Source organism: Natator depressus, chromosome 19 (assembly GCF_965152275.1).
Source record: "Natator depressus isolate rNatDep1 chromosome 19, rNatDep2.hap1, whole genome shotgun sequence".
NCBI classification, from domain to species: Eukaryota; Metazoa; Chordata; order Testudines; family Cheloniidae; genus Natator; species Natator depressus.
This window is the reverse complement of record NC_134252.1, coordinates 11653942-11678891: the sequence shown is the minus strand read 5'-3', so window position 1 is coordinate 11678891 and position 24950 is coordinate 11653942. Positions and strand designations below refer to the sequence as shown.

The window sequence follows — 24950 nt, the reverse complement described above, 5'->3', positions numbered from 1 at the left end:
CTGCTGCTGGTTCTGCCCCAAACGATCCCTCTCTCTCCTTGATGTTCACGCCCTTCAAATATTTGTAGACTGTTATCATGCCTGCCCTTGGCTGACACCCAGCCAAGCTACAGTTAACTCTTTCCCTCCCGGGGATCAATCTCTCTGATCAGTCCTGTTGCGCTGCTTTGGGCCCTCTCCGGTTTGTCAATATCTGGTTGGTAGCGAGGGGCCCAAGGCCGAATGCAGGAGGCCAGGGAGTGGTCGCACCTGCGCCATACAGGGAGGGACTGTCATGTCTCTTTCCTGTGATCAATGGCGGATTAGCTATGGGGCCCGTGTCCTGGGGCCCCCAGGCAGGTGAGATGAGGAAAGCCCCATGCCCTGATCCCACTCCCTGGCAGAGGACGCCTCCAGTGCCCCCCGACCTTCTCTCCGGCAAGCCCTAGGGAAGCACCGGGGAAGCCCTAGCACCCAGACCCCAGCTGCGGTCCCAGGACTGGAGGAGCTGTCGCTATCTGCCATGGCCCTGGGGCCGAGGGAGCTCTCACTCCCCACTGTGGCCTGGGGCCGTGGCTCAGGGACAGAGCTTCTCCAGTCTTAAGGCTGCATTGGGGGGAGGGGAGGCAGAAAGTAGCAAATGGGTTGTTGGGCCATGGAGAGGGGGGGCGGAATGGGGGGGACCCTGGGTGGAACAGGGGCGAGGTCCCGGGGAAGGAGCAGCAAGGGGTGGGGCCATGGGCAGAGCTGCAGGCAGAGGTGGAAGTGGTAGGGTGGGGTGGGGCCCCCACTTGCTCTGGCCCAGGGCCCCAGGACTCCTTCATCTGCCTCTGTCTGTGATGGCTCTGACTGGCAGGAGTTGGCTGTGATCTGTCCCTGAAGGTTTCTGCCAACTGCAATAACAGAATTGTTCCTGGGTAGATTGCAGTGCCCCCTCCGCAGACTGGTAGAGGGAAGCACCCAGGGCTCTGGGTGTAATCCCCTGAGGAGGGGAATGAGCTGATCACTAGCTGAACCAATCCCCTAGGTCCCCGTGCTCCTCTAACTGGCAGATTCTCCTTTAGCTCCAGGGAGTTGAGTCCTCGCTCATTACTGCCAAGTCCAGAAGGGCCCCATGGAGCAGGATAGGAGCACAGGAGAGTCCTGTGTCTCCAACGTTTAATTTCCTCTTTGTTGTTCAGACAGCAGAAGTGGGCTGGACGTGTGTGGTTTACTGGGGGTGGGCATGAACGCCACTGCCCCTTCCTGACTGTTACAACGTCCGGTTGTCTCAAATCTCTGTCACTGCTCTCTAGCGCCCGTGAGCTGGGGGGCACAGGGCTCTGTGTAGGAGTAGGTCCTAAGCACAACCGAGTGCGGGGCGGGGAACGGTCTCGAGTATTCGTTCGACTTCTCTTTGGCTGGGACCGGGAGGTTTGAGCGTCGGCTTTCCATGGCCGTTCGCCCTTTGCTAGTGCAGGCCTCCGAGGGGAGCGGACTCCTAGCGCCGGTGCTCGAGGGCCTGCTGGAGCAGGATTTCAAGCTGTATGTTTGTCAAATTCAGAGCTCTGGGCTGCGTTCGTTAGTTACCTATGCCACCCAGGCAGGGGCCAGGAGTGATACCATGGGACTAGGGGAACTGACAAGGGCCAGGTTGGAGACGAGAATCGTTCACTGATTTCCTCATTGGACATCCTTGACCCCCTTACCCTTTTTTTTCGAACCATGAATGAATCTGGTGACATCCCGGCCACTAAACGGGGGTGAGGATGGGAGGCAAAACTTGTCAGACAAATAACTGGTGTGACTGATTTACCTGGGGAAAGGGAAATCATGCAAATGTTGTGCCATGGGGATATTGAGGTGACGCACATGCCTTGCCAACCTAGGTACGTAGATTCTGTGAGTATGTAAGTTCCTGCTGAGGGGGAAATGAGGGGCCATGCCTCTGTATCTGGAGAAGGCTGAACTGGTGGCTAAGGGACTCTTGATATTGGGGCGCAATTTCTCTCTCTGCTGCAGATGCTAGACGACCTTGGTCAAGTCACTTGCTCTCTCCCTGCCTCTGCTCCTCATCTGTACAATGGGGATAATGAGACTTTCCTCTCTCTGATACTACAGTGACAGGGCCCATGCAATTAGAGACAGAGCATCTGGCTGTGCTTCATCTCCCTTTATCCCACAAAGCACGCAATGGACCAGCCTGGGACAGGCCCTCTGGCTCTAACGTTATCTCGGGCTTGCTGGGGGCAGCCAGTTTCAGTGTACTTGTCTGGCCACGGGAGGGTCACGGCTCCTGTGTGTAAAAAAAAAAAAAAAAAAAAAAAAAAAAAAAAGGGGGGGGGGGGTGTGGATCTGGCAGAGGCTCTGCTGAACTCTGATGCCAGTTGGTCTAGCCAGAGCCCGTGGCTTGGGAGTCCTCCAGCTCCTCTCCAAGCCCGGGGTGTGTTGGCAACTACCCTGCACATCTGCATGACGAAACGTCGGGTGCTTCAAAGGGACTTTGTGCAGCGGTTGGTGGAGAGAGGAAGGCGGGGGGGATCTCGGCGTTGCCTGGCGAGTCTGATAGTCTTTTGTGTTTGCCTTGCAGAGCCTGGACGGTGACCAAGCAATTCTCCAGAGGATAAGGAAATATGTGAAAGCCATTCATGTCTCCGGGCTCAGTAAGTTATGCTCCATAGGCAGTGGCATGCACTGGCGGGCGAGGGGAGGCGGTGGGTCGTGGCTGCCCCGAAGGGGGAGGCTTCTGCCCAGCAGGTGCTTGCAGCACTGCCTGCAATCTGAGGCCATGCAATCATCCTCTGTGAGGAGTTAGGAGAACATCTCCCCACAGGCAGCTCGCTCTGGCATTGACGCGGGGCTGCCCCTGGTTTGCTCATCATGGCATTTTTGAGAGCTCAGCTGATGCCAAGCGCTTCCCCAGCGTACAGGCTGCGGGTTAGGATGTGCAATTGTTGTACTGCGGCTGCTCTGAGGGGCCCCAGTCATGGCCCTTTGTGCTCGGCTCTGTACAATCACAAATGCAATCGGGCCATCCATTCTTCGAGGCGGATATCCGGCCTTTGGCAAGGACCTGAACCCGGTGCTGCAAAGGAATGCATGCATCTTCTAACTAGACAGGTGCTTCTATGGTTCTCATCACCAGTGTCCGAGTACCTAACTGCCGGATGAGAGGTGCAGGGCTCCTTCACCTGCAGATCATCACCTGATGCAAGATCTGATCTCTCCCTTTCAGTCTTAACAATAATTACAGAGCAGAGAACTACTCGAATCCAGCTGCAATGAAGTACTCTGTGACTCCTGAGGGCAGGGGACTGCATTACCAGCTGAGTGGAATAGTGTTTCCATTTAATTTGCTCTAAATACAGGGAGCCCAGTCTAGTGGTTAAAGCATGAGAATTGTAATCTGGATATCTGTGTTCTACTTCCAAGCCCTGATGTTGTGTCTGAGATGCCCTGGGCAACATGCGGCTGGCTACTCTGTGCCTCAGTTTCCCCATGTGTAAAATTGGGGAAAATATCCACCTTGCACAGGGGCATTAAATGGTTGCATAAGGCAGAGAGGAAATGAGTAGCAAACATGGATTTATTGTTTGTTCTGGTAGTGCCTAGGGAGTATCCATGATTAGGGCCCCATTGTGCTAGGAATGGTACAAACCTAGGCTGTAGAACCCAGGTGTCCTGAGGGAAGTCCCATAGCTAATCACCGGTAATAGTTACCATCCCATGGCACTGGGAGGTGTAATTCTTGGCCAGGCACTGGGCCTGTGAACGGAAGGGGCTCCTGTTAGGCCAACTGGTAGAACTGAGTTGACGAGCCGTTACTTCAACGGAACACACGCTGGTTCCCATGTTACGGGAGGGGGTAGAATGGAGACCTCGATCGGTGATCCTGCGTCCCTTCACATCTCAATCCCTTTCAAGACTAAAGAATGCCAGCATTTGCCATCTCTTGTCATGGTGTCTTGAAATCAGAGAGGGCCCTGTGCCCAGCTGGCAGAAACTGATTCACACCAGCTACAGATCTGGGCCAAAGTCCTTCATCCATTTCTGCTCTTGCAAGTCGCTCTCTTGGCTCTGCATTAACGTAATGCCCAGGCTGTACACCAGCCATTCCCATTTGGCTTTGATACTCTCTTAACAGGCAGGGGAGGAAATGTTCCGCTGACTCTCAAGCGTCTTTAAATATTAAAGCCGTGAGTTCAGCTTTTGAATGCTAAGTCGGCTGGAGAGTGCTTTGCAGTGTCTGGTGCTGGGCTCCTGGGCTGGCAGCGTCTGTCGAGCTCGCCCCTGGGCAGCACAGCCGCAAACAGTGGGAGGCTGGGAAATCAGATTTGAATTAAACAGCTTTTGCTTTCAAATAAGTCCCCTGGTTTCCTGGCAGCGAGCAGTAAACTTTGGAGAATCTCGCTGAGCCAAATCCTCCCTCTTCCCCAGAGTCAGTCCCTTCCACAGAGCCCTCTGCTCCCTGATGGGTCTGCGGGGGAGAACCTCTAGGTCAGGGATTAAAGGGAGAGTGGGATGGGTGGGTCATACGGCAGCTTCAACAGGAGAGATTGAGGGAACCCCAGTGTGACAGGTTCGGTCACAGAGATCCCTTTGGGACTGTCACCTGATGTGCTGAAATTACCTCTGAGCCCGTTTTCCCTGCTAGCTTGGGACTTCCAGAATGCTGTCTTGGTGAGCCAGACATGCTAGTCTGCTGCAGCACAGACCCAGGGTCTGGACCACCCTCCAAAGCTGCAGATTGAACTAAAAACAGCTCAGCAGGTTACCCGTCTCCAGCACCCAGACACCCAGCTCCCAGTGGCATCCAAACCCCAAACAAATCCATTTTACTCTGTATAAAGCTTATACAGGGTAAACTTGTAAATTGTTCACCCTCTATATCATTGATAGAGAGAGATGCACAGCTGTTTGCTCCCCCAGGTAGTAATCACTTACTCTGGGTTTATTAATAAAAAAAAGTGACTTTATTAAGTATATAAAGTAGGATTTAAGTGGTTTCAAGTAATAACACAGAACAAAGTAAGTCAGAAAGCAAAATAAAAGAAAACACGCAAGTCTAAGTCTAATACATTAAGAAACTGATTACAGATAATATCTCGACATCAAAGATGTTCCAATAAGCTTCTTTCACAGACTAGACTCCTTCCTAGTCTGGGCCCAATCCTTTCCCCTGGTACAGTCTTTGTTAGTTCCAGCAGACATCTCAGGTGGTAAGCAGGGGTTTTCTCATGATTGGCAGCCCCTTTTGTCCTGCTCCACCCCCTTTTATATCTTTGGCACAAGGTGGGAATCTTTTGTTTGTGCTTGTCCCCACCCCCGCCTCATCAATGGAAAAGTACAATGATTAAGATGGATTTCAGTATCCTGTGACATGGTCACACGTCACTGTAAGACCCTGGCCTAGTCTCCATTCTTCCTGGGTTGGCCCACACGTACACAGGAAGGTTTGCAGGTAAATAAACCATTTCCAACCAATTGCCCTAGTCAATGGGAGCCATCAAGATTCTAAACCACCATTAATGGCCCACACTTTGCATAATTACAATAGGGCCTCAGAGTTATACTTCATATTTTTAGCTTCAGGTACAAGAATGATACATGCATACAAGTAGGAGGAATATATTCAGTAGTTTATAACCTTTGTTATGATACCTTACAGGAGACCCTTTGCATAAAGCAGTTACATCATATTCACACTCATAAGCGTATTTCCATAAAACATATGGAGTGCAACGTCACACCCAGGTCAGACTATCCCATGGTTATGACATTCTCCTGAGAGGTGCCAGATCCCACTTCAAATCCCTCCTCCCAGTGGGTGGAGGGGAGGACTTCAACTAGGGGTCTCCCCAGTAGAGTACCCTAACCACTGGGCTACAAGAGAGGTCCTCTCCCAGCCTTGGCTTCTTGCTGAAACCCCAAGAGAGCTTGCCGCAGAGAATCCAAGCGGAGGGAGGGACCAGTTTCTAAGAGTGGGAGGGGCTTAGCACATGCCTCTCACCTTGGGCCCTCCCACTGGCCATTTTTGGCGAGGAGCCAGCGAGCATGCTGGCTTCTACCAATCCCCTTCTGAGACACCATCTCTCCCCGGTCATTGTACTGGGAGCCCGGCTGCCAAACCTAGCCTTTGTGAATCCAGTGTCCCCACGCCAAAGTTTCTGTGTGAATCTAGCCCTTCATCTCTAGGTGACCCTGGGCACGTTACTTAAATCGAGATTTTAAAACAAATGGCTCGTGTCTTTGGACGCCCAACCGGAGAGGTCATAAAAGGGCCTGATGTTCAGTAGGAGTAAGCACCTGCCTCTGAAAACCAGGTGCCTCCAGGTGGGTAACCAAAATCGCCCTTCGCCCTCCTCCCTCCCTGCTTCAGTTTTCCCCAGGGGAGTGACAGTGGTGACATCCCTCCTGGGAGTGGGGTGAGGGTGGAAAGAGGTTAATGATTGTAAATCACAGCTGGGGATTTATTTTGAATTTAAAATAATGTCCTTTAATGTGTAACCTTGAGTACAACATAGGTGCAAATCCTACTGAACCCCCCCCTTCCCCACACCTATTATTACAACCCCTAAGTGTAATCAACAGGACAGTTTTGGGGTGGAGGCGGGCAGCAGGGAAGCCTGTGCAGCTGTCCTGGGGCTCTAGTACTTATCTGTATCACAGGAGTTTCCTGCTTCTCTGATTACCTACCTACCCACCCACCTAGATCTCTTCTGTACTTGCAATCCCTGGTGCACCTGTGAGGTACTTGCATCTTCTCCAGTGTGTCCATCCTCACGCCACACCTGGGAAGACAGGGAAGTGCTGTGACCCCCAATTTGATATATGGGGTACTCAGGCGCAGTCTAGGGAGGCAAGATTATCAGACACACTCCTCAATCCCCAGCTAGTGGGAGCAGCTGCCGAAGTAGCCAGAGCAGGGCCCTTCTGATGTCATTGCTCAGTGACCTCAGACCCTTTGTGATGGCCTTGACTGGACTTTCTCTGCCCTGTGACTGGCTGGTTTGCTCCAGCACCTCTCCCCGGCCCCCGCATCTCTTTACCTCACCTGCCTCTCTCACCCTCCTCTTTTCCCCTGCCCCTCCTCCGTCTTCCCTTCCCTTCCCACGCAGCTGACCCATTTAAAAAACATTGGTGGCACTGACGTGCCATTTGCTCCCATCACATGGTTCACTCTGCTGATGTGTTCTACCCTGCCCCCCACCCGTGCCTGTCTGGCCTCTTTAGGGCAAGGGCTGTCTACTACTCTGTTCGTACCGCGCCTAGCGCAATGGGACCTCATGCTTGGGTAGTCCTAGTAATAACCGCCATTATTTATAATAATTTATAATATTATTTATAATAATCCAGGACTTAGGCTCCTAAGTCACTTAGGGCATGTCTACATGGCACAGCAGCAAGTCTCAGAGCCCAGGGCAACTGACTTGGGTGCGAGCTGTGGGGCTAAAAATAGCCGTGTAGATGTTCGGGGCTGGAGTCTGGGCTCTGAAACGCAGTGATGGGAGAGGACCCTGACTGACACTGCAACATCGAGCCCTGCCGAGAGCCCGGGACAGTTGATGTGTGCTGCCACCTTGGGGTTTTTTAGTTGTTGTTGCTGTGTAGACACACCCGTAGGCACCTCAGTCCCTTCTGAAAATGGGAATTTGGCTTCTTGCATTAATTTAGATGGAATAACTGGGCCCAAAGAATCAAAGATGTTCAACATAAAACAGAGTTAATCAAGGTTCAGGGGCTGGGTATACAGAGACCTTCGCCTGCTTCGTCCCACGGCAAACCCCCCATGTAACCCTCCTTTCATTAAAGGAGAGAGTGTCAAAATGCACGGCATTATGGCTTTCATTTGAACAACGTCCCTTGCTCCCTTGCGCTGGAGAGAGGCTTTCTGAATGAAAATCCCCTTGTTTGACAGTCTCTTCAGTGGCCATAACCGTCCCTGTGGGGAAAAGAGGAGACATTAGTTGACGAGCGGGAGGTCGCATTAATGTCTGAACCTGTTTCCCAGAAGACCAAACAAGACAGACAGACACAGACACAGACACAGACACACACACACACACACACACACACACAAAAGAACAGCAGAGAGAGAAGATGGAGCTTGTGCCTCTGGGGTTGACTTGCAACCTCAGTTGCTGGAAAGGCACAGACGAGGGTGATCAGGTGTCTGGTTTTCGACCGGAACGCCCAGTCGAAAAGGGACCCCGGTGGCTCCGGTCAGCACCGCCGACTGGGCCATTGAAAGTCCCGAAGGCTGTGCTGTGGTGCTAAGGCAGGCTAGTTCCTACCTGTCCTGGCACCGCACTGCGCCCTGGAAGCGGCCAGCAGGTCTGGTTCCTAGGCGGGGGGGCCATGGGGTTCTGCGCACTGCTCCTGCCCTGAGCACTGGCTCCGCACTGGCTGGTTCCCGGCCAACGGGGGTTGGGGGGGGCTGTGCCTGAAGGTGAGAGCGGCATGTGGAGCCTCCTGGTCCCCCGCCTGGGACCCGGACATGGTGGCCGCTTCTGGGGCACACGCAGCTGCAGTGTGGTGCCAGGACAGGGAGGCAGCCTGCCTTAGCCCCACAACGCTGCTGGCTGAGGTAAGCCCTGAGCCCCCCACAAACCCGGAGCCCCCTCCTGCACCCCAAACCTGCAACCCTGGTCCCACCTCAGAGTCTGCACCCCAAACCCCACATCCCTGGCCCCACCTCAGAGGCTGCATCCCCTCCTACACCCCAACCTCCTGCCTCAACCCTCGGCCCCAGCCAATATTCCCTCTAATATTTGACAGGCCGTGTGTGCAAAAAATTTCTTCTGTGCAAATTGTTGTGCTTCTGTGCACATTTTTTGTGTGTGCGGTGTTTTGCTGTGTGCGCAGGATTTAGGATCTGTGTGCACGCGCACAGCTTAGAGGGAACAGTGGCCCCAACCCTCAGCCTGGAGCCCCTGCATCCCAAACCCCTCATCCCCCACCCCAGAACCGGCACCTCCAGCCCAGAGCCCTCACCCCCTCCCACACCTCAACCTCCTGCCTCAACCCGCAGCCCCCTCCCACACTCCGAATCCCTTGGCCGCAGCCTGGAGCCTCCTCCCGCACCCCAACCCCACTCCAGAGCCTGCACCCGCAGCCGGAGCCGTCACCCCAACTCCCTGCCCCACCCTGGAGCCTGCACCCCAGTTAGAGCCCTCACACTCTCCCGCACCACAAACCCCTGCCCCAGCCCAGTGAAAGTGAGTGAGGGTGGGGGGAGAGCGAGCCACAGAGGAAGGGGGGATGGAGTGAGTGGGGGCGGGGCTGCGGGGCAGGGCCTTGGGGAAGGTGCGGGGCTGGGGTGTTTGGTTTTGTGCGACTAGAAAGTTGGCAACCCTAGCACAGACCCAGCACGCGGTCTGATCAGCCACTCTGAGACCTGGCAAACTTGTACCAGTATCGGGGGGGTGGGGTAAGGGGTTGCTTTTAGTCACCTCTTTTGGGGCACAGTCTCACAGCAGTGTTGTAAAATCTACAGTCTTGGCAGGCTGGACAGAAGGCCAAAGGTGGGGCGGCAGCGGGGGGAGGGGGGGAGAAAGAGAAGAAATAAGGTGAGGGCTAGGAAAAGGACACACTGGGTGTGTGTTTGACAAAGTCTCATCCCAGGTGGTGGTTGGGAGTCAGCTGGAGGTGACGATGTCATCTGGGTGTGTCTCTCTGGCTCGCTGTAGTCAGTACACCTCTCAGGATTAGGCTGATGAAGGCCTGGGATCCCAGGAGATGGAGGGGTGGCTGATGAAGGCCTAGGGTCCCAGGAGATGGAGGGGTGGTGGCCATGATGGTGACGCTTGCTCCAGTAGCCAGTTTTTCTCCCCAAAGTCTTTCTTTAAAGACCTCAAAGGGAGTGTGGGTGGACTAGCCCCTCCCCATCAATTAGGCCTAATAACCAACAAACCAATTTTGGTTCATTTAACTTCCGGTCTCATGTTTTGTCATTTGCCAGGTGTGATCTGAACACAGGCGTTGAGTTCTAGCAGGAGGCCTTTTTGTTTGGACTAATTCAGTTTTTCTGTCTTGCTTTTGCATCTTTTCCCATCAACACCTGTGTGGTTGGGTCATTGGGATGTCTCATGAACTTTCACTCATTCTTCACAGTGGAGCTCATAATCCCGAGCTCCTCCCACCTTTCCCAGTAGGAGGTGCTGTAGAGAATGGCGCATGAGCACGAGCTGCAGGGGTGCTTGTGTAACCCACAAACCTCCTGGGTGTGGTGCTCTGTCCCGTCTATTGGCACCGAGACCACTTGGAGAGAGAGACTAAATGAGTCTGCTCTACAGCCTTAGCTAAGAGCCAGTTGGCTTTTACCTCATGCGGTAGAGGCTCATGCACTAAGCTCCAGAGGTCCCCGGTTTGATCCCGCCCGCCGACAACCGGGGTCTGTCGGCATTACACTTGCATCTACTTCAGCAGGGGGTGCTAGAGAGAAAGGCGCATTGGCTGGATCTGGCTGTTCACAGCCTCTCCCAGCAGGAGGCGCTGTAGACAACCGCACAGTACTGCTGTCTGGGGGGAAACATCACAGCTGCTCGTTGCCAGCACGTGGAGTCTCCGTAGACCTTTGTCCTGGGTTTCACTGGTGTTGTCTCTTCCCCGCAGCGCATGTCGAGAACGAGGAGCAGTACAGTGAATCTCTGGAGAACTTCGGCAACAACCACCTGTCTCAGAACAATCACGAGCTTTCCACCGGCTTCCTGAACCTGGCGGTCTTCACCAGAGAAGTGACCGCGCTCTTCAAGAACCTGGTAAGGAGCTGCTGCTCTCAACTCCTGCACCCCCTGTGTTTCACTGATACCACACCCCCCACACCCTCCCCCGTCTTGGTGACTGGGGAGGGGACAGTGTGAACAGAGTGATCTGCGTGGGCACTTCTGGCTAAGGGACCAGGAAGCAGAGGGAGGGGTGTGATACCAGAGAGAGCGTACAGTGATTGTGGGGAGGCTGTTAGACCTGTGTCTGGGGGCAGCTCTTCTTTTGGGGACCCAGTGTAGGACGGTGGTCCTTCTGAAGTCTCCCCACCTCCATCATGATCTATCCTGCCACACCCCGTAGCCAAATCATGATGAAACATCTCCATGCGATAACCCGAGGGATATGCTGGGTGGCTCTCTGCCACCTGTGATGTCAGGGCACAGTGGCCTGGTCCCGCTTGGGACCCTCATAGATCGTACTGAAACAAGAGACGAGACCCAAGCAGGACACCGGATCCCAATTCCCAACAGGGCTTGGGGGCAGTTCCAATCCAGAAGCTGAGTCAGATCCTCTGCTGGCGTAAACTGGAGTAGCTCTGTTGAAGTCAGTGTAGCTCTGTTGATTTGCACCAGCTCGGAGTCTGACCCTGAACTGGGGCCCTGAATCTAAATGCTTCACCAAGGCCAATGAAAGCTGAGAATCTTTCCATTGACTTCAGTGGGCTTTGGGTTAATCCCGTAAAGCGTAAATGTTGGGGGTAAGGGGATGGCGTGAACGTTCCTGAGTTCTAGGGTGTAGAGATCTCTGGGTCTCACTCTTCGGCTCAGACCCCAGGCTGCTCTAAAATCATTGTAAAAATTGGCCAGTTTTGTGTGTCTCCCGCATAGAGTCTGGATGTGCTCCAACATCACTAAACCTGAGGGGAAACTCTCTCTTGTTTCTCAGCTGGTGGCAAAACCTTCTTCCTCTTGGAACCGACGGATCTCGCTGCAGGGAGTCCTGCATTCACCTGTGCCAGGTCATGCATATGACATTTAACATGAACATGCACATACATACAGGGGTAGGGAGACCTCAGACGTGCATGCGCTTCCCTTTGGGGTCTCTGTGCGCGCATCCCGTTGATACGGGTCCTTGCCTGGGGCGCGAGTGTACCTTTGATGCGTACACATTGGCTCATCCTGCTGCATGTCCAGGGGTACCAGCAGGAATGTTGAGTTCATGCAATGATGTGGAGGCAGGTCTATATGCCCAGGGCAAAAGGCAGGTGCACACGCCGCACGGACAGTACAGGAGCAGATCTCGGGCTAGCCTGCAACACGACCTTTCCAGTCTCCGAGCATTCGGGACAATAGGGCATTGTTTGGCAGTGCAAATCTCCTAATGATTTTAGCTTAAGTTGGGCCCAACACGGTACTGCTTAACCAGGGAAAGGTAATTAACCAAGTGCTTTTCTTGGCTGTTACTGTCGTTTATAAGCTTTAAAGCCTTTGTGGTCCAATTCCCTGTCAGTCTTGCATGCATCCTCTTGTGGCCTAGCTGGAGGAAAATCTCCATAACACTCCCAGCCAATTCCGGGTTCAGGAAAGATCAAGGACACCATTGATGCTGTTGCCTCGTTGCTTGCTAAATCGAGCAGTGTAGAATTTGTTGAATATCCTCTATCAGAGGCTTATCTCCTACCCTGGCTGGGACAAGGACTCGGGGTGGGAGGAGGCCGATATCTGTTTCACATCAAAAGCATCTACGATCCTGTTTGCCAAGAAGGGAATCAAAACACAGCAAGGCCTGTCAGAAGGAAGGAGCCCAAGGGAATGGGGACAACGGATAGAATATCAACCTAATTAAAGAGGTAGGGGGTGGGGGTCTTAATGCCAAACTGCTTGAGGCCAAATTAACCTGAAATCTGGTTCCTTCAAGACCTTTCAGTCCCTGCATGGTGGAATCTGTGCTGAGAAGAGGTCGGATCCCATGATGCTTTGGATTAACAAGCCCACACCCCGAGGAAGTTGGGTCAGTGAGAAATGCTGTCAGTGGGAAGAGCCTGGCCTCTTGCCCGGGCGCCCTGGTGGAAGTCAATGAGGTTGCATTGGCATCACAGCTCAGACAGCGTTTCCCCCAGATCTGTTAAAGGGAAGCCTGAAGCAAATGCATTCAGTAGCACCGATAGAAAATGGGGGGAGGGGGGGGAATTGGGGGAGGAAAAGAAAGCTTCATGAAATTTTCCTCGGTTTTGGGTCAACATTTCATTTGGTTGGAAATTCTCCACCCACTCCTTGTCCTCAGCAGAGCTTAACTAAGCAGAGCTCTTGGAGGAGCTGTCCTGGGAAAGGCGTAGAACTGGTTGCTCTGGTTAACGGGCCGGGGCGGGGGCTCTGCTGTAGAGCGAGTCTCTCCACTTATACACACGCACTTGCATGACCTGCACTCCTCGCTGTTCCTGTGCATGCACACCCTTCAGCTGTGTGAAATAGATGCTCAGTGGGACCTTCTTAATTGCTCCCTTCCCCGCTCCGAGTGCTTTTCCAGGCAGGTGAATCCCTGCAGGCCAGAGAAGTGTGTGTGTGAGAGAGAGAGAGACAAGCGAGCACCCAGATAGCAGGGTATGAAGGTTACGTGCTGGCACCTGGATTCCCTTCAAGAGGGGAGGATGCTGCTTGCTCCTGTCGCTCCCTGGGCAATCCAAACTCAGTCGCTCACCAGGCTTCCCTGGGCCTTCCCCAGCTACTTTCCCCTGTTGTGGCCCCGTGGTTGTGTCCTGCTGCTGACCCTGTTCCTCCTCTGCGCCGGGTGTGGTATAAATGCTTAGAAGTGGAGAACGTTGCCTCTAGCCCCTGCAGGACGGGTAGGCCCCTCCCTGGCCCCCTACTGCATAACACTCGACAGGAAGGCATGACCCCTCCGTGGTACCCTGTGCTGTCAGCCGGTGCCAGGAGGGCATTGCTCGCTCCGGCTGGCTTGAGCCAGTGCACTGAGGTGGTCCAGGCCTTCTTGGCACATGGGTCCCCTGGGGTAGACTGACTGGGCAGGTGTCAGTGCCCTGATGCCAGGAGTCCCGGTCTAATGATTTAAAATGGTTCTAATCCCATTGTGCCCAGTCACTTCACTCCCCACCCCACCCCAGAGACCTCCCCTGTGGGGAAGCACAAAGCAGGGCTGATCACGGCCCCCTCCCCCAACAGCTGGGGCCGGCATTGGGCAAGTGCCAGGTGTTTCTGCCTGTGGGGGAGGGGATGCTCTTTAAAAGTTCATCCGTTCATTCATGGGAGGGGAGAGTGTAGCGGGTGCGTGGAGGCTCGGGCGAGATCCTGCTTCTGCTGGAGCCTGTCGCAAAACTCCTCTGACAGCCACGGAGCCGGACTGGCCCCTGGGAAGCTGGTTGCTTGGTGAAAGCCAGGTTATGAAATTGGGATGACAGCTTTAGAGCCCCATAGTGGGTGGATGGGGCCATAGACGCCCCCCCCCCCCCCCCCCGCTCTTTGCAACGCAGCCCTGCCAGTGGCCCTCAATCCTGACCCTGAGACCTGGGCTTCCCCCGACCCACACAGCTCTGGCCATGCCCCTCACTCCCGACCCGCAGCCCCCCTGCTATTCTAGCCCCTGGGCTTCCCTCCTCACCCCGACCCACACAGCTCTGGCCACACCCCTCGCTCTTGACTCTCAGCCCCCCATTCCAGGCCAGAGTCAAGTGTTCGGGGAGGGGTGAGTTGAGCCAGTGGAGCAGATTAAAGAGAAAAGTGCTGAAATAGGGTCATGGGGACCTTCCAGGAAAGCTGGACTATTCCTGGGCTCCAATCCAGGCCTGAGCCTGGGTGAGTGGCGTGGCAACCTGCAGCCATCCCAGCAGGTGTGTTCAGAGTTGCCCCCTGCCTCTGCGTGCTGCAGTCAGCCCCCCGGAGCCCAATGCTTTCAGGCTGCGCTCTGTGGGTGGGTCGCGGCTCTGGTCCCCGGCTGCATTCCTTGGCCTGGCTGGGCGTGTGCAGGCTTGTAACTTTCAGCAGTAAATCGTGTTTTCTCAATGCAATGTATCCCGCTCCTTTCTAGATTCCTGGCAGTGTTTATGCCACCTCCACCCCTGGTCTCCCTGTAGTATTTCCTCTTCCCCGCTTTGCCTTGGAAAGCGACACAGATTCCACGGACTCAGTGAGCCAAGGCCTCTGGGTTTGCTTTAACTTTCTTTTTCTGCCAGTGTTTCTGCTTTCCCTCTCCCCCCCCATCCAAACCTTGGCCAATAGTTCCCCTCTCCCCCACGCTTCCCCGCCCCGAATATCACTGCATAATGAGGCGTGGTAGTTTAGTGGTTAGAGTAGGCAGGAGCTGGGTGTCAGGATACCCGGGTTCCATTCCCATCTCCGGGAGGGAGAGTGACTGACGTCATATTTACAGTGTGGGATGGCTACTCGAGGGACCGTTTCCCGGCCCCGCTGCTGGCTCTCTACAAACATTCTCAAGTCGTGTTGGCTTTCTGTGCCTCAGTTCCCCCCATCCCCCCCCAGCAAACAAACATTTGTCTGGTTTCAGAGTACTAGCCATGTTAGTCTGTATCCGCAAAAAGAAAAGGAGGACTTGTGGCACCTTAGAGACTAGCAAATTTATTTGAGCATAAGCTTTCCTGAGCTACAGCTCACTTCATTGGGTGCAACATTTGTCTGTCTCCCCGGGGGTTGTGAGGGTTAATTAGCACTTGTAAAGTGCTAAATGTCAAAGGGGGGGAGATCAGTGGTGGCTATCTGAGAGGCAGGGGGAAATCAGTGGTGCTATCCCAATAGGCCGGCATCACGTGTGACTCTTCGGTGAGGGTGCAAAAGGCACAGGCATTGGCATTAGGGCTGTGGGTAAGAACCTCCTCAGTCGTGGATCAGGCCCCATTGTGCTAGGTGCTGTACAAACAGACGGTTCTGGTCCCAAAGAGCTTAAAATCCCGGTTGTGTGAGCATCTCATAAACACTCAAGAGTTTATCTTCCCCCGAGGAAGTAGGGCAGGATTGCGATCCCTGTTTTACAGATGGGGAACTGAGGCACAGGGCATTCCAATGGCTTGGCCAAGATCACACACAGTCTGGGGACCAAGGAATTCATCCCAGATCTCCTGAGTCCAGGGCTCTAACCACTAGGCCATCCTCCCTCTGCAGCTGAGCCTCCTGGCTTGCAGTCAAAATGCAACATCAAGTGCGGAATGGTTGATGGCCTTTTGCGCCTGCCCCCCATCTCTGAGCTTCTGGAGGTTGCTGTCCTAACCCTCCCGTTTCCCCACCCGCACCCCTGGAAAACACCCCATGTGGGATCAGAGCTGTGGTTTCACGTTCCAACATGGATGTCCCCCCAGTCACGAGAGAGATGCCAGTGAAGGATACACAGGAACCCCAGTGATGGTTTGAAACTGCCCCTATTTCCCCTCCTGTCCTCCGAAACTCTTCTGGCTGCAGGGAGCTGGTGTCCCATTGGAAGCCTGCTCAGAGGGACGTTCCCGGTTCCTTCCGATGCTGGGAAGAGGCTTGTGTAGCAGTGCTGGCAGCTTCTCGCGCTCTCTGCTGCAGCATTTAATTTTGTGCCACTCTCCTCCGCTGGAGAACTGCTTTGATCGTTGCCTTCGGGGTGGCATGGGGGTGGGAGGGGTGCTTGGACTAACCTCCCACTCATGTGGTTTGTGGTAACAGCCCCACATCAGACATCTTGCAGCCATCCCCAGCTAACCAGCTACATCTGGCACAAAGTGGGCCCTTCCCCCTCATCTTAACGGTTAAATCCATGCCAGCTCTCCCAGGTGGCCAGAGCCTGCCTGGCTCCCTGGCTCTTAATACTTAGCAGGGATGGGACTTGCCTGACCTCTTTGATCCCGAAGCTGCAGGGTGCAGTGTACCCTGCCTGTGTCCAGTCCTGGAAGGAGGAGAAGAGGGCTGTTACGCTCTGGTCTGGTAGGGATGGTACTGGTTTCAGATTTGGGAGGCCTGGCTCTGCCACTGACCTGCTGTGTGCTCTTGGGCAAGCCCCTTTGTTGCTCTGTGCCTCAGTTTCCCCACCTGCTCTTTTGTCTGACTGTTTAGATTGTGAGAAATTTGGGAAGGGACTGTCTGTTTCTCACTAAGTGTCTGTGCAGTACCCAGCATAACAATGCCCTGATCTTCATAATGCCGAGAGGCCCCGATTGTAATACAAAGATTTCCTTTAAACCCACCGCTGCGGTGATGCCTCCAAAACACTGGTCTAAGGTCAGGCCGCTGGTGTGCTGTGAGGTAATCTGATGGTAATCCTCTTGCTGGTAGCCGGTGTTACTTCCTTGTCTGGCTGCCGTACTCCTCTGTCTCTCCTGTTAGACCTGGCTGGTAAGCTCTTCAGGGCGGAGACCTTCTTTTCAATATATGTGTTTGGCATTGCTCTAATCTCTCATTGTGGCCTTCAGTCACTGCTATGATACAAAGAATGAACAGCCCAGAGCGATATTTTCTATTATTAGTTGCAGTGTTAAGATGGCCTATGGAACAACCTGCCACAGGAAAGTCATGCAGCCAAAGCCTCGTGGCTATGCTTTTTAAATACAGCCCACATACTGTCTCAACAAGAGGATGTCATTCCCCAGATTGAGATGAAGGGAGCATCCTGCAGTGGGTCCACTAGTCTCCAGCTCCAGATTCGCCAAGGGACATTTGCACTCCAGGACCCATCAGCAGGGGCGGTTCCTCTGTAGTCAGTTGCACACACCAACAGGCCCCTACCTAGCTTGAGTACCAGTTTTGTCTCCCTTGTTTACCAGGGGTCGCACCCTGCCTGGAACACACTCCAGCACCTGGGGGCACCTAATGGCTAAATAAGGTACAGCTGGTAAACCAATTGTCCTGTGGGTGCAGTGGCTGGGCAGCCGGTGCCGTTAGGGGCTGAGGGGCCTGCACCAGCCGCTTTGTAACCAGTCCTTGTTTTGCTGGATTTTCCAGGTGCAGAATCTGAACAACATCGTCTCCTTCCCCATGGAGAGCCTGCTGAAGGGGCAGCTGAAAGATGGCCGGCTGGTAAGATCCCACTCAGGTGGTGGGCACTTGATGTGGGAGGTGCAAGATGGCAGGGGGGAGCCCAGGAAGGAAGGCTGCCATTTAATGTTGCTGTGTCCTTGTCTGGGGTTGGCTCTTGTGTGTCCAACCCCTTGCCAGGAGTGGGTCCTTCCACCTATGGTAGATTGCTCCCCTGTGTTTCCTCCTTGATTGATTGCAGCACCTCTGTGAGGCTGTGCAATGGCTCATGCTCATACCCACTGCGTTCGGGCAGCCTCCTGAGACCCGTGGGAGACGGGCTCCCCTCCTGAGGATCTCGGGAGTCAGGAAGGGAAAGCCCTGACCTTCCTTAGCTCCCTGTTCCCATTACAACACACTGTGTAGACATTTGCTGGGGTGGAGACATGGACAGTTCAGAGTTGCTCCCTGGGGGTGTCGAGCATCCCAGGATCTGAGGTTGGGAGATGCCTTGGCTATTGTTGCTTATTCATTGCCAAAGGCTTTTATGGACTGCTCAGAGCAGCCCCCCACACTGGAGCGCCCTGCCTTCCCCCTACCCAAAGCAACCTCTTAACTCTGCTTTGGGCCAGACTCGGCCAGCAGCAGAGTTTGTCTCTTCTCCTGTAAGGGCCTCTCCCCGGCTGGCAGGTGTTACGGGGCTAAAGCCTGTGAGGGGCTGTTACTCTCTCCAGTTCCAGCTCCTAGCAGGCCCCAGTCTGCTAATACCTGGGGAACATGAGATGTGTCTTCCTGTGCCCTGGGAACCTGTCACCCTGTGCCTGTCATGAGGGGATCCTGGAGGCCAGGCCTGCACCGGCGTTCTCTGGAGGGCAGGTCAGAGCTGTGGCTGAAGCAGCTGCAGCCCTCGGGCAAGTTGTGAATGTCCCCCGGGGTCGGGCAGATCTGGGTGCCGCCAACATGTCTAGTGTCTTGCACACCTGGCTCAAGCGGAGTGGCCTGGGTGTGCACAGCCTTGTCCTTGGGGGTGCAGGGTTAGGGGGTTCAGGGAGGGGCCTAGGGGAAGAAATAAGGCTGGCAAAATGGTAACCGCAACTCCCTCCCCCATCCCTGGCTCTCTGGTCCCATCTCCTTGTCGCCTCCCGAGCTGCGCCCTGAGAGAGCTGGCCAAATGGGTCCGTCTGGACTGGGGACTCTGGCTCTTGGGTCTCCTGTAGTGTGAAAAGCTGGTTGTCCCTCAACAAACCACTTCTCCCCCGACCCATCACGTTCTCCCATCTATCCCTGCCTTTGCCTTCCGCTGCTGGCTAGAACTGGCCCTAAGAGCTGAGACTCACATGGGTCTTTCTGCAGGTTCTGCCTCTGCCTTGTGATCTGATTAAAGCGTCTCCCTTCACATGGCAGGGCTTGTGACGTGGCACCGGGAAGCAGATGTGCCGCTTCGGGGTGACCCGGTCTGGACCTGGTGGTGGGGTGGGGCTGAGGACCCAACAATCTTCTTACTCCCCATCCCTTGGGGAAGGGGACTAAGAATACTAGGCAGTCTCTTCTGCCACCTGATCGGTGGGGGTGTTGAGCGGGGGGGCTGTCCCTAGCTCTGTCCCCCCTGACCTGACTCCGGTGGGAGTGGAGTGGCCTCAGGGCTGCAGTGCTGCTGGGTCATGCTTCCACATCTGTGCTCTGCTAGAGTCAGAAGTGTGTGGGGAGCCCAGGACCACAGTGGTGGTGGGGACAGCAGGCCGGGACGGAGGTGAATGGATGGGGCTGTGTGTGATGTTGCACTCCATATGCTTTATAAAAATATGTGTTTAAGTGTGAATATGATGTAACTGGAATATGCTTTATGTGAAAGGTCTCTCAGTAGTCTCAGAGACCCCCTTGGGACTGTCACCTGACATGCTGAATTTACCTCTGAACCCGTTTTCCCTGCCAGCTTGGCACTCCAGAACCCTGCCTTGTTGAGCCAGATACTCTAGCCTGCTGCAACACACACCCAGGTCTGGTCCACACGCCCCAAAGCTTCAGAGTTTAACCAAAAACTGCTCAGCAGGTCACCTATCTCCAGCACCCAGACACCCAGCTCCCGATGGGGTCCAAACCCCAAATAAATCCGTTTCGCTCTGTATAGAGTGTATACAGGGTAAACTCATAAATTGTCTGCCCTCTATAACACTGATAGAGAGAGATGCACAGCTGTTTGTGCCCCCAGGTATTAGTCACTTACTCTGGATTTATTAATAAACAAAAGTGATATTTTATTAAGTATAAAAGTAGGATTTAAATGGTTTCAAGTAATAACAGACGGAACAAAGTAAGTTACCATGTAAAATAAAACAAAACATGCAAGTTTAAGCCTAATACATTAAGAAACCGATTACAGGTAAATCTCATCCTCAGAGCTGTTCCAATAAGTTTATTTCACAGACTAGACTCCTTCCTAGTCTGGGCCCAATCCTTTCCCTTGGTACAGTTCTTGTTAGTTCCAGCAGGCATCTTAGGTGAAAAGCAGGGGCTTTCTCATGACTGGAAGCCACTTTTGTCCTGCTCCACCCCCTTTTATATCTTTGGCACAAGGCGGGAATCTTTTGTGTCTCTGGGTTTCCACCCCTCCTTCTAAATGGAAAAGCATCAGGTTTAAGATGGATTCCAGTATCCTGTGACATGGTCACATGTCCTGTGATACCCCCTCCATTCTTCCAGGGCTGGCCCGCAGGTACACAGGAAGGCCTGCAGATAAATAAACCATTTTGAATCAATTGCTCTAATCAATGGGAGCCATCAAGATTCTAAACTAACATTAATGGCCCACACTTTGCATAATTACAGTAGGACCTCAGAGTTATGCTACATATTCCTAGTTTCAGGTACAAGAATGATACATTCATACAAATAGGATGACCACACTCAGTAGATTATAAGCTTTGTAATGATACCTTACAACAGACCTTTTGCATAAAGCATATTCCAGTTATATCATAGTCACGCTTATAAACATATTTTTATAAAGCATCTGGAGTGCAACGTCACACTGTGTATAGAGCCTAACGCAAGAATAGCAAAGGATGCGCAGTGCTGTCCAGCCCTGCTCTGCATTGGGAGGAGGGGGAGATAGGCCTGCTCTGTGCCCGCCTGCCCTTTTCCTTGCCAAGTAGGATTGGTCCCTGACTTTCCTGCGGCGCTGCCCTGGCTAATTGCTGCTCCCTCTGTGTCGCAGGATTACAAGAAGCAGATTGAGAAGGCCTGGAAGGATTATGAGACCAAAGTGTAAGTAGTCGTGTTGCCTCTGGCAGGAACAGGCTGATCCTCCTCCTCTAAACAAAGGGGTTTTGTGTGGGGGCTGCAGCTTGGGAGGTGGCCGGATCCTGGCAGCAAACGAGGTCACCGGCTGTAAATTGCAGGCTCCCGACTGGCCAGGCTCCAGCGTAAGTCGCTGGTTAATGCCATCTGGGTGTTGAGCACTAAAAGGAGATTGGGGCAGGAGAGCAGGCTTGGGGGAATCTCCTGGCTCCTCCAGCCCCTCCTAGCAGGAGGCGCTGTAGAGAATGATCCTGCATCTTGGCGGGGGTTAGACTAGATGACCCTTGCTGTCCCTTCTAACCCCGTGGTTCTATGATGGGGCTGTATGGACCAGTGCAGGAGAGTTGGCTGAGGGGGAAGCTCAGAGTTTTGCCTCTCCCAGTGGGTGCCTCTCCCAATTGGGTCTTGCCAACAAGAACTTGGGAGTAATCCAAGAGCACAGGAGGTTGGATCGGTCTTGACTCTTGCCTCTGGCTGTCCTGTCTCCGCAGAGCAAAGATCGAAAAGGAGAAGGAGCGAGCCCGGATAGCGGGCGTCATCCAGGCAGAGCCGTCGCCAGCGGAAATCGCCGAGGAGACACAGAAGGAGCGCCGGATGTTCCAGCTTCAGATGTGCGAGGTGATGGGCCTTTCCGTGCTGGAGAATGGAGCTGGGGAGGGCAATAGGGCCTGAAGCAGCCGTGGGTGCTTTTATCTGGTGAAGCTGGGGGTTCTGAGGCTCTCTACACTCCTGTGGTCCCCATGGTATCTGATCTCTTCACGCACAGTACGTCACTGCCTTGTCAGGAAGGGAAGGATCAGTTAGGATGGGGAGTTGAGGTGCGCAGAGACTTGCCCGCAGTCTCACTCAGGGAGTCTGTGGCAGGGCCAGGAATTGAGCCCAGCCCTCCTAATCCCAGTCCAGTGCCTTAACCACTGGGCCATCCTTCCTTAGCTCTAGCCAGGGCACTTTCTGGTGGAAGAACCCAGTGATCTGTAGAAAAAAATCAAAGCGGACAAAGGAGTAAATCGGCCGTCGGTTACCCTACCCAGCAGCCATCATTGCTTGGATACTTCAGGGATGGGTGCTGGAGAAATATGCCAAGGGATCAACTCCTGCATGTCGGGGTGTGTGGGGCAAGGAGGGCTTAGGCCCATGTCTCTCTTAGAACTGGGATACGCTCCTTGTCTGCATTCCTCTGCAACAGCCGCTCCACCCCTCTGTGCGCTGCTAGCCCGCACCTCTCAACCTGCCTCCTGTCTGCCAGCCTCGCTAGGCCTTGTGCCCGCCCTGCCTTGCCTGTATCCAGGCCACTGGCTAAAATTCGTGTCCCTCCCCTGGTTCCCAGCCATGGGGACCTGGTAGCAGGGAGCGCTAGGAAAACAGGCCAAGGGCGTGAATGGGCAGGTTCCCATCTCTTCCCTCCTCCCAACCATCATCCCTGCTGCTGGGGGCTCCTTCTCCCCCACCTCCACCCCCTTGGCCTAAGTGCTGGAGCGCCCCACCCTGGCCACGGGTTAGGGAGCCTCACGGCTTCCTGTCTGAGTATGGAGCCCCTTGAGCCCAGTCCCCTGGGCCCTGACCTGCCCTTCACAGTGCAAGGTGAGTACAGCCCAGCTGTGGGCAATATCCCAATCTCTCTGACACTCAAAACTGTCTCCTGCTGCTTGGGGTGCCCCCCCCACCCCCAGTGGTCTCCAGCCAGTGCTAGGAATCTGCCATGACCTGACTCTCTTTAACACCTTTAGATCTGGCGTGTGTCTCGAGGGCTAGTGCCAGCCCCATCTCGCTCTGGGTGCGGAGGGCCACCTCTGCTTGAGTCGCTACCATTGTCTTTCCCTTGCAAAGCCCATGGCAAGCTGAGTTGCTTCCCGTTCGCTTTGTCCCACAGCAGGGACTGTTTGCAAGAAAGAAAAAAAATCTCTCATTGGGGCCAGACCCTCCCCAGAACTCTGGGCCGGGTGTTTGACTGGGGATCTTTGCGCTTCTCTCTGGGAAGATGTCCCGTGCACCAATAGCCACCCGGCTGTGTCCCAGCTGTTCCTACGACTGCGCACGGTATCTGCAAAGCTGGAGTTAGTGCTGCTAACGACGAGCTCGGCATCTTAGGAGCTGCTTGCACGGCCCGGGGCCAAGTTTGTGCTCACGCTTGTGAAGCCCGCACAAATGCAATTGTGTGCTATTTTGGGGGGGCATGTGTGGATCTGTCGTTTTGCATGTCCTGGCCAGTCTGTGAGGAAAAGCCAGAAATCAGGTGAGAGCGAGAGATTCCTGCTCCAGCGGGGGTGGAAGAGCCAGGGGAAATCCCAGGAGTGATTTACCAAGAGGGGAGGATTTCAGCCTTGTGCAATAACACTTTGCATGTCTGCATTGCCTTTCGTCGGCGTTGGAAGCAAATGTTAGTGAGTCAAGCCTCAAACCAGCCCTGCCAGCTTGGCGATCATGATTATCCCAGTCTAACAGCTGAGCAAACCAGGTTACGCAGCCGGTAAGCGGTGGAACCCAGGATTCCTGCTGCCTACTCCCCTGCTTTAACTACTAGTCAGTATTGCCCTCCTGGAAACAAGAAAGGAACCCAGGAGTCCTGACTTCCTAATCCCTGCTCCAACCACTAGAGCCACACCCCTCCTAGATCTGGGAACAGCACACAGGAGTCCCTATCCACGAGACAACATCCCCGTCCCTATCCACGAGACAACATCCTCACAGAGGACAGGTCTGAAGAAAAGTGCACCTTGGGGAATGGTCCATGGTTAGTGTTTGCACCTGGAGCGGGTCCCCAACGAGCTTCAGCTGCCATAGCCAGAACTGAGTGTCAGGCTGTGGCTGCGGAGTGGGCCGCCCACGTGGCCAGATCCTGGCAGGGCTGGAGAGTGGAGGGGAGGATCTTGCGAGCTGCTGATGGGGCTGAGGGGAAAGTGAAAGAGCCATGGAGCGGTGGCAGCTTGCATTCCTTGTTGTGGTTTTGGGCTACGTGGAGGGCTGGAGCTCTGGGGGGTGAGCCAGGGACTGAGTCATCCCTTTGAATAGCTTCACTGTTAAATAAATAACAGCACATGGAAACACTCAGTGTTCGCAGTGCAGCCGCAGGGAGGGGCTTTGTTCCAGGGGCTGCAGTGGAAAAAGAGAGAAGATGCATGCACGGGATCTCACAGCCGCCCCCCCCCCCCCCGCCCGGTGCGGTGCTCCCCCGTGTACCTGATGTGCTACATTGGGGCTATTTGATTTCACCCTCGGCTCAGTGCTCAGTTCTATCCCTGGGCGGGTTTAGGACCTGTTCCCCTCAGCCCTGTAGTTCAGTCTATCTCATACCCTTGGGAGTACCAAAACCAAGGAATCTCCGCTCCTGGTTAGCTGTACAGGGTCTGACACATAGCCGGGCAGTCCCATTCCAGTCTGAACCTGTATGTGGCTTTTCTGGCCAGTATTTTATAAGTCCTCGTGGCCAAATGTTCCGGCGTTGGCACCCAGTTTGCGTGAGGGATGGATTGAGAGCGCGGGGCCAGGATCCATGGAACCCGCGCCTCCCCACCCCCGCCCCAGCAGCATGCGTTGCAAGTGCTGGCAGTTCCGAGTCATGCGCCTCCAGCCACGGCCTGTTCGTCCTTTGGGAGGTGTCACGGTCTGGGGACAAGGAGGGGAAAATGTCACGTGCCCATGGCTGCATTTCCCCCCCCCCCCCGTCTTTGGGGTCTGTCTGGGGAGTGATCAGCTCCAGACCACCTGGTGATCGCTGACCCGCTGTTTGTGACCAGGGCATGCTCTGACAGCAGCTGCTGCATCCCCAGGCTCCTGCTTTCATCAAAGAATTCATTTAACCTCACAAGGCAGGGAAGTATAATTTCTGCTTTGTGGAGGGGGAAACTGAGGCACAGAGAGGTGAAGTGATTTGCCCAAGGTCTCCCAGGGAGTCGGTGGCAGAGCCAAGAATAGACACCCCCCCTCCCCCCAGGAGTCCTGCCTCCTCTTGCTCTAATCACTAGACACACCACTCCCTTCTCAGAGCCAGAAAGAGAATCCAGGAGTCCCAATCTTCTCCTCTGACCACTCGACAGCAGTACCACCCAT

At 54.3% G+C, this 24950-nt stretch overlaps 1 protein-coding gene across 1 annotated transcript in view; it reads left to right on the top strand.

The window, feature by feature from the left end:
- ASAP3 (ArfGAP with SH3 domain, ankyrin repeat and PH domain 3) overlaps window positions 1–24950 on the top strand; it is a 67307-nt gene that overhangs the window by 11381 nt on the left and 30976 nt on the right. Inside the window, exons 2-6 of the mRNA XM_074934622.1 lie at window positions 2549–2621; window positions 10573–10718; window positions 17595–17669; window positions 20821–20870; window positions 21395–21521. Coding sequence (XP_074790723.1) covers window positions 2549–2621; window positions 10573–10718; window positions 17595–17669; window positions 20821–20870; window positions 21395–21521 — 471 coding nt within the window. The remainder of the gene's footprint in view (window positions 1–2548; window positions 2622–10572; window positions 10719–17594; window positions 17670–20820; window positions 20871–21394; window positions 21522–24950) is intronic.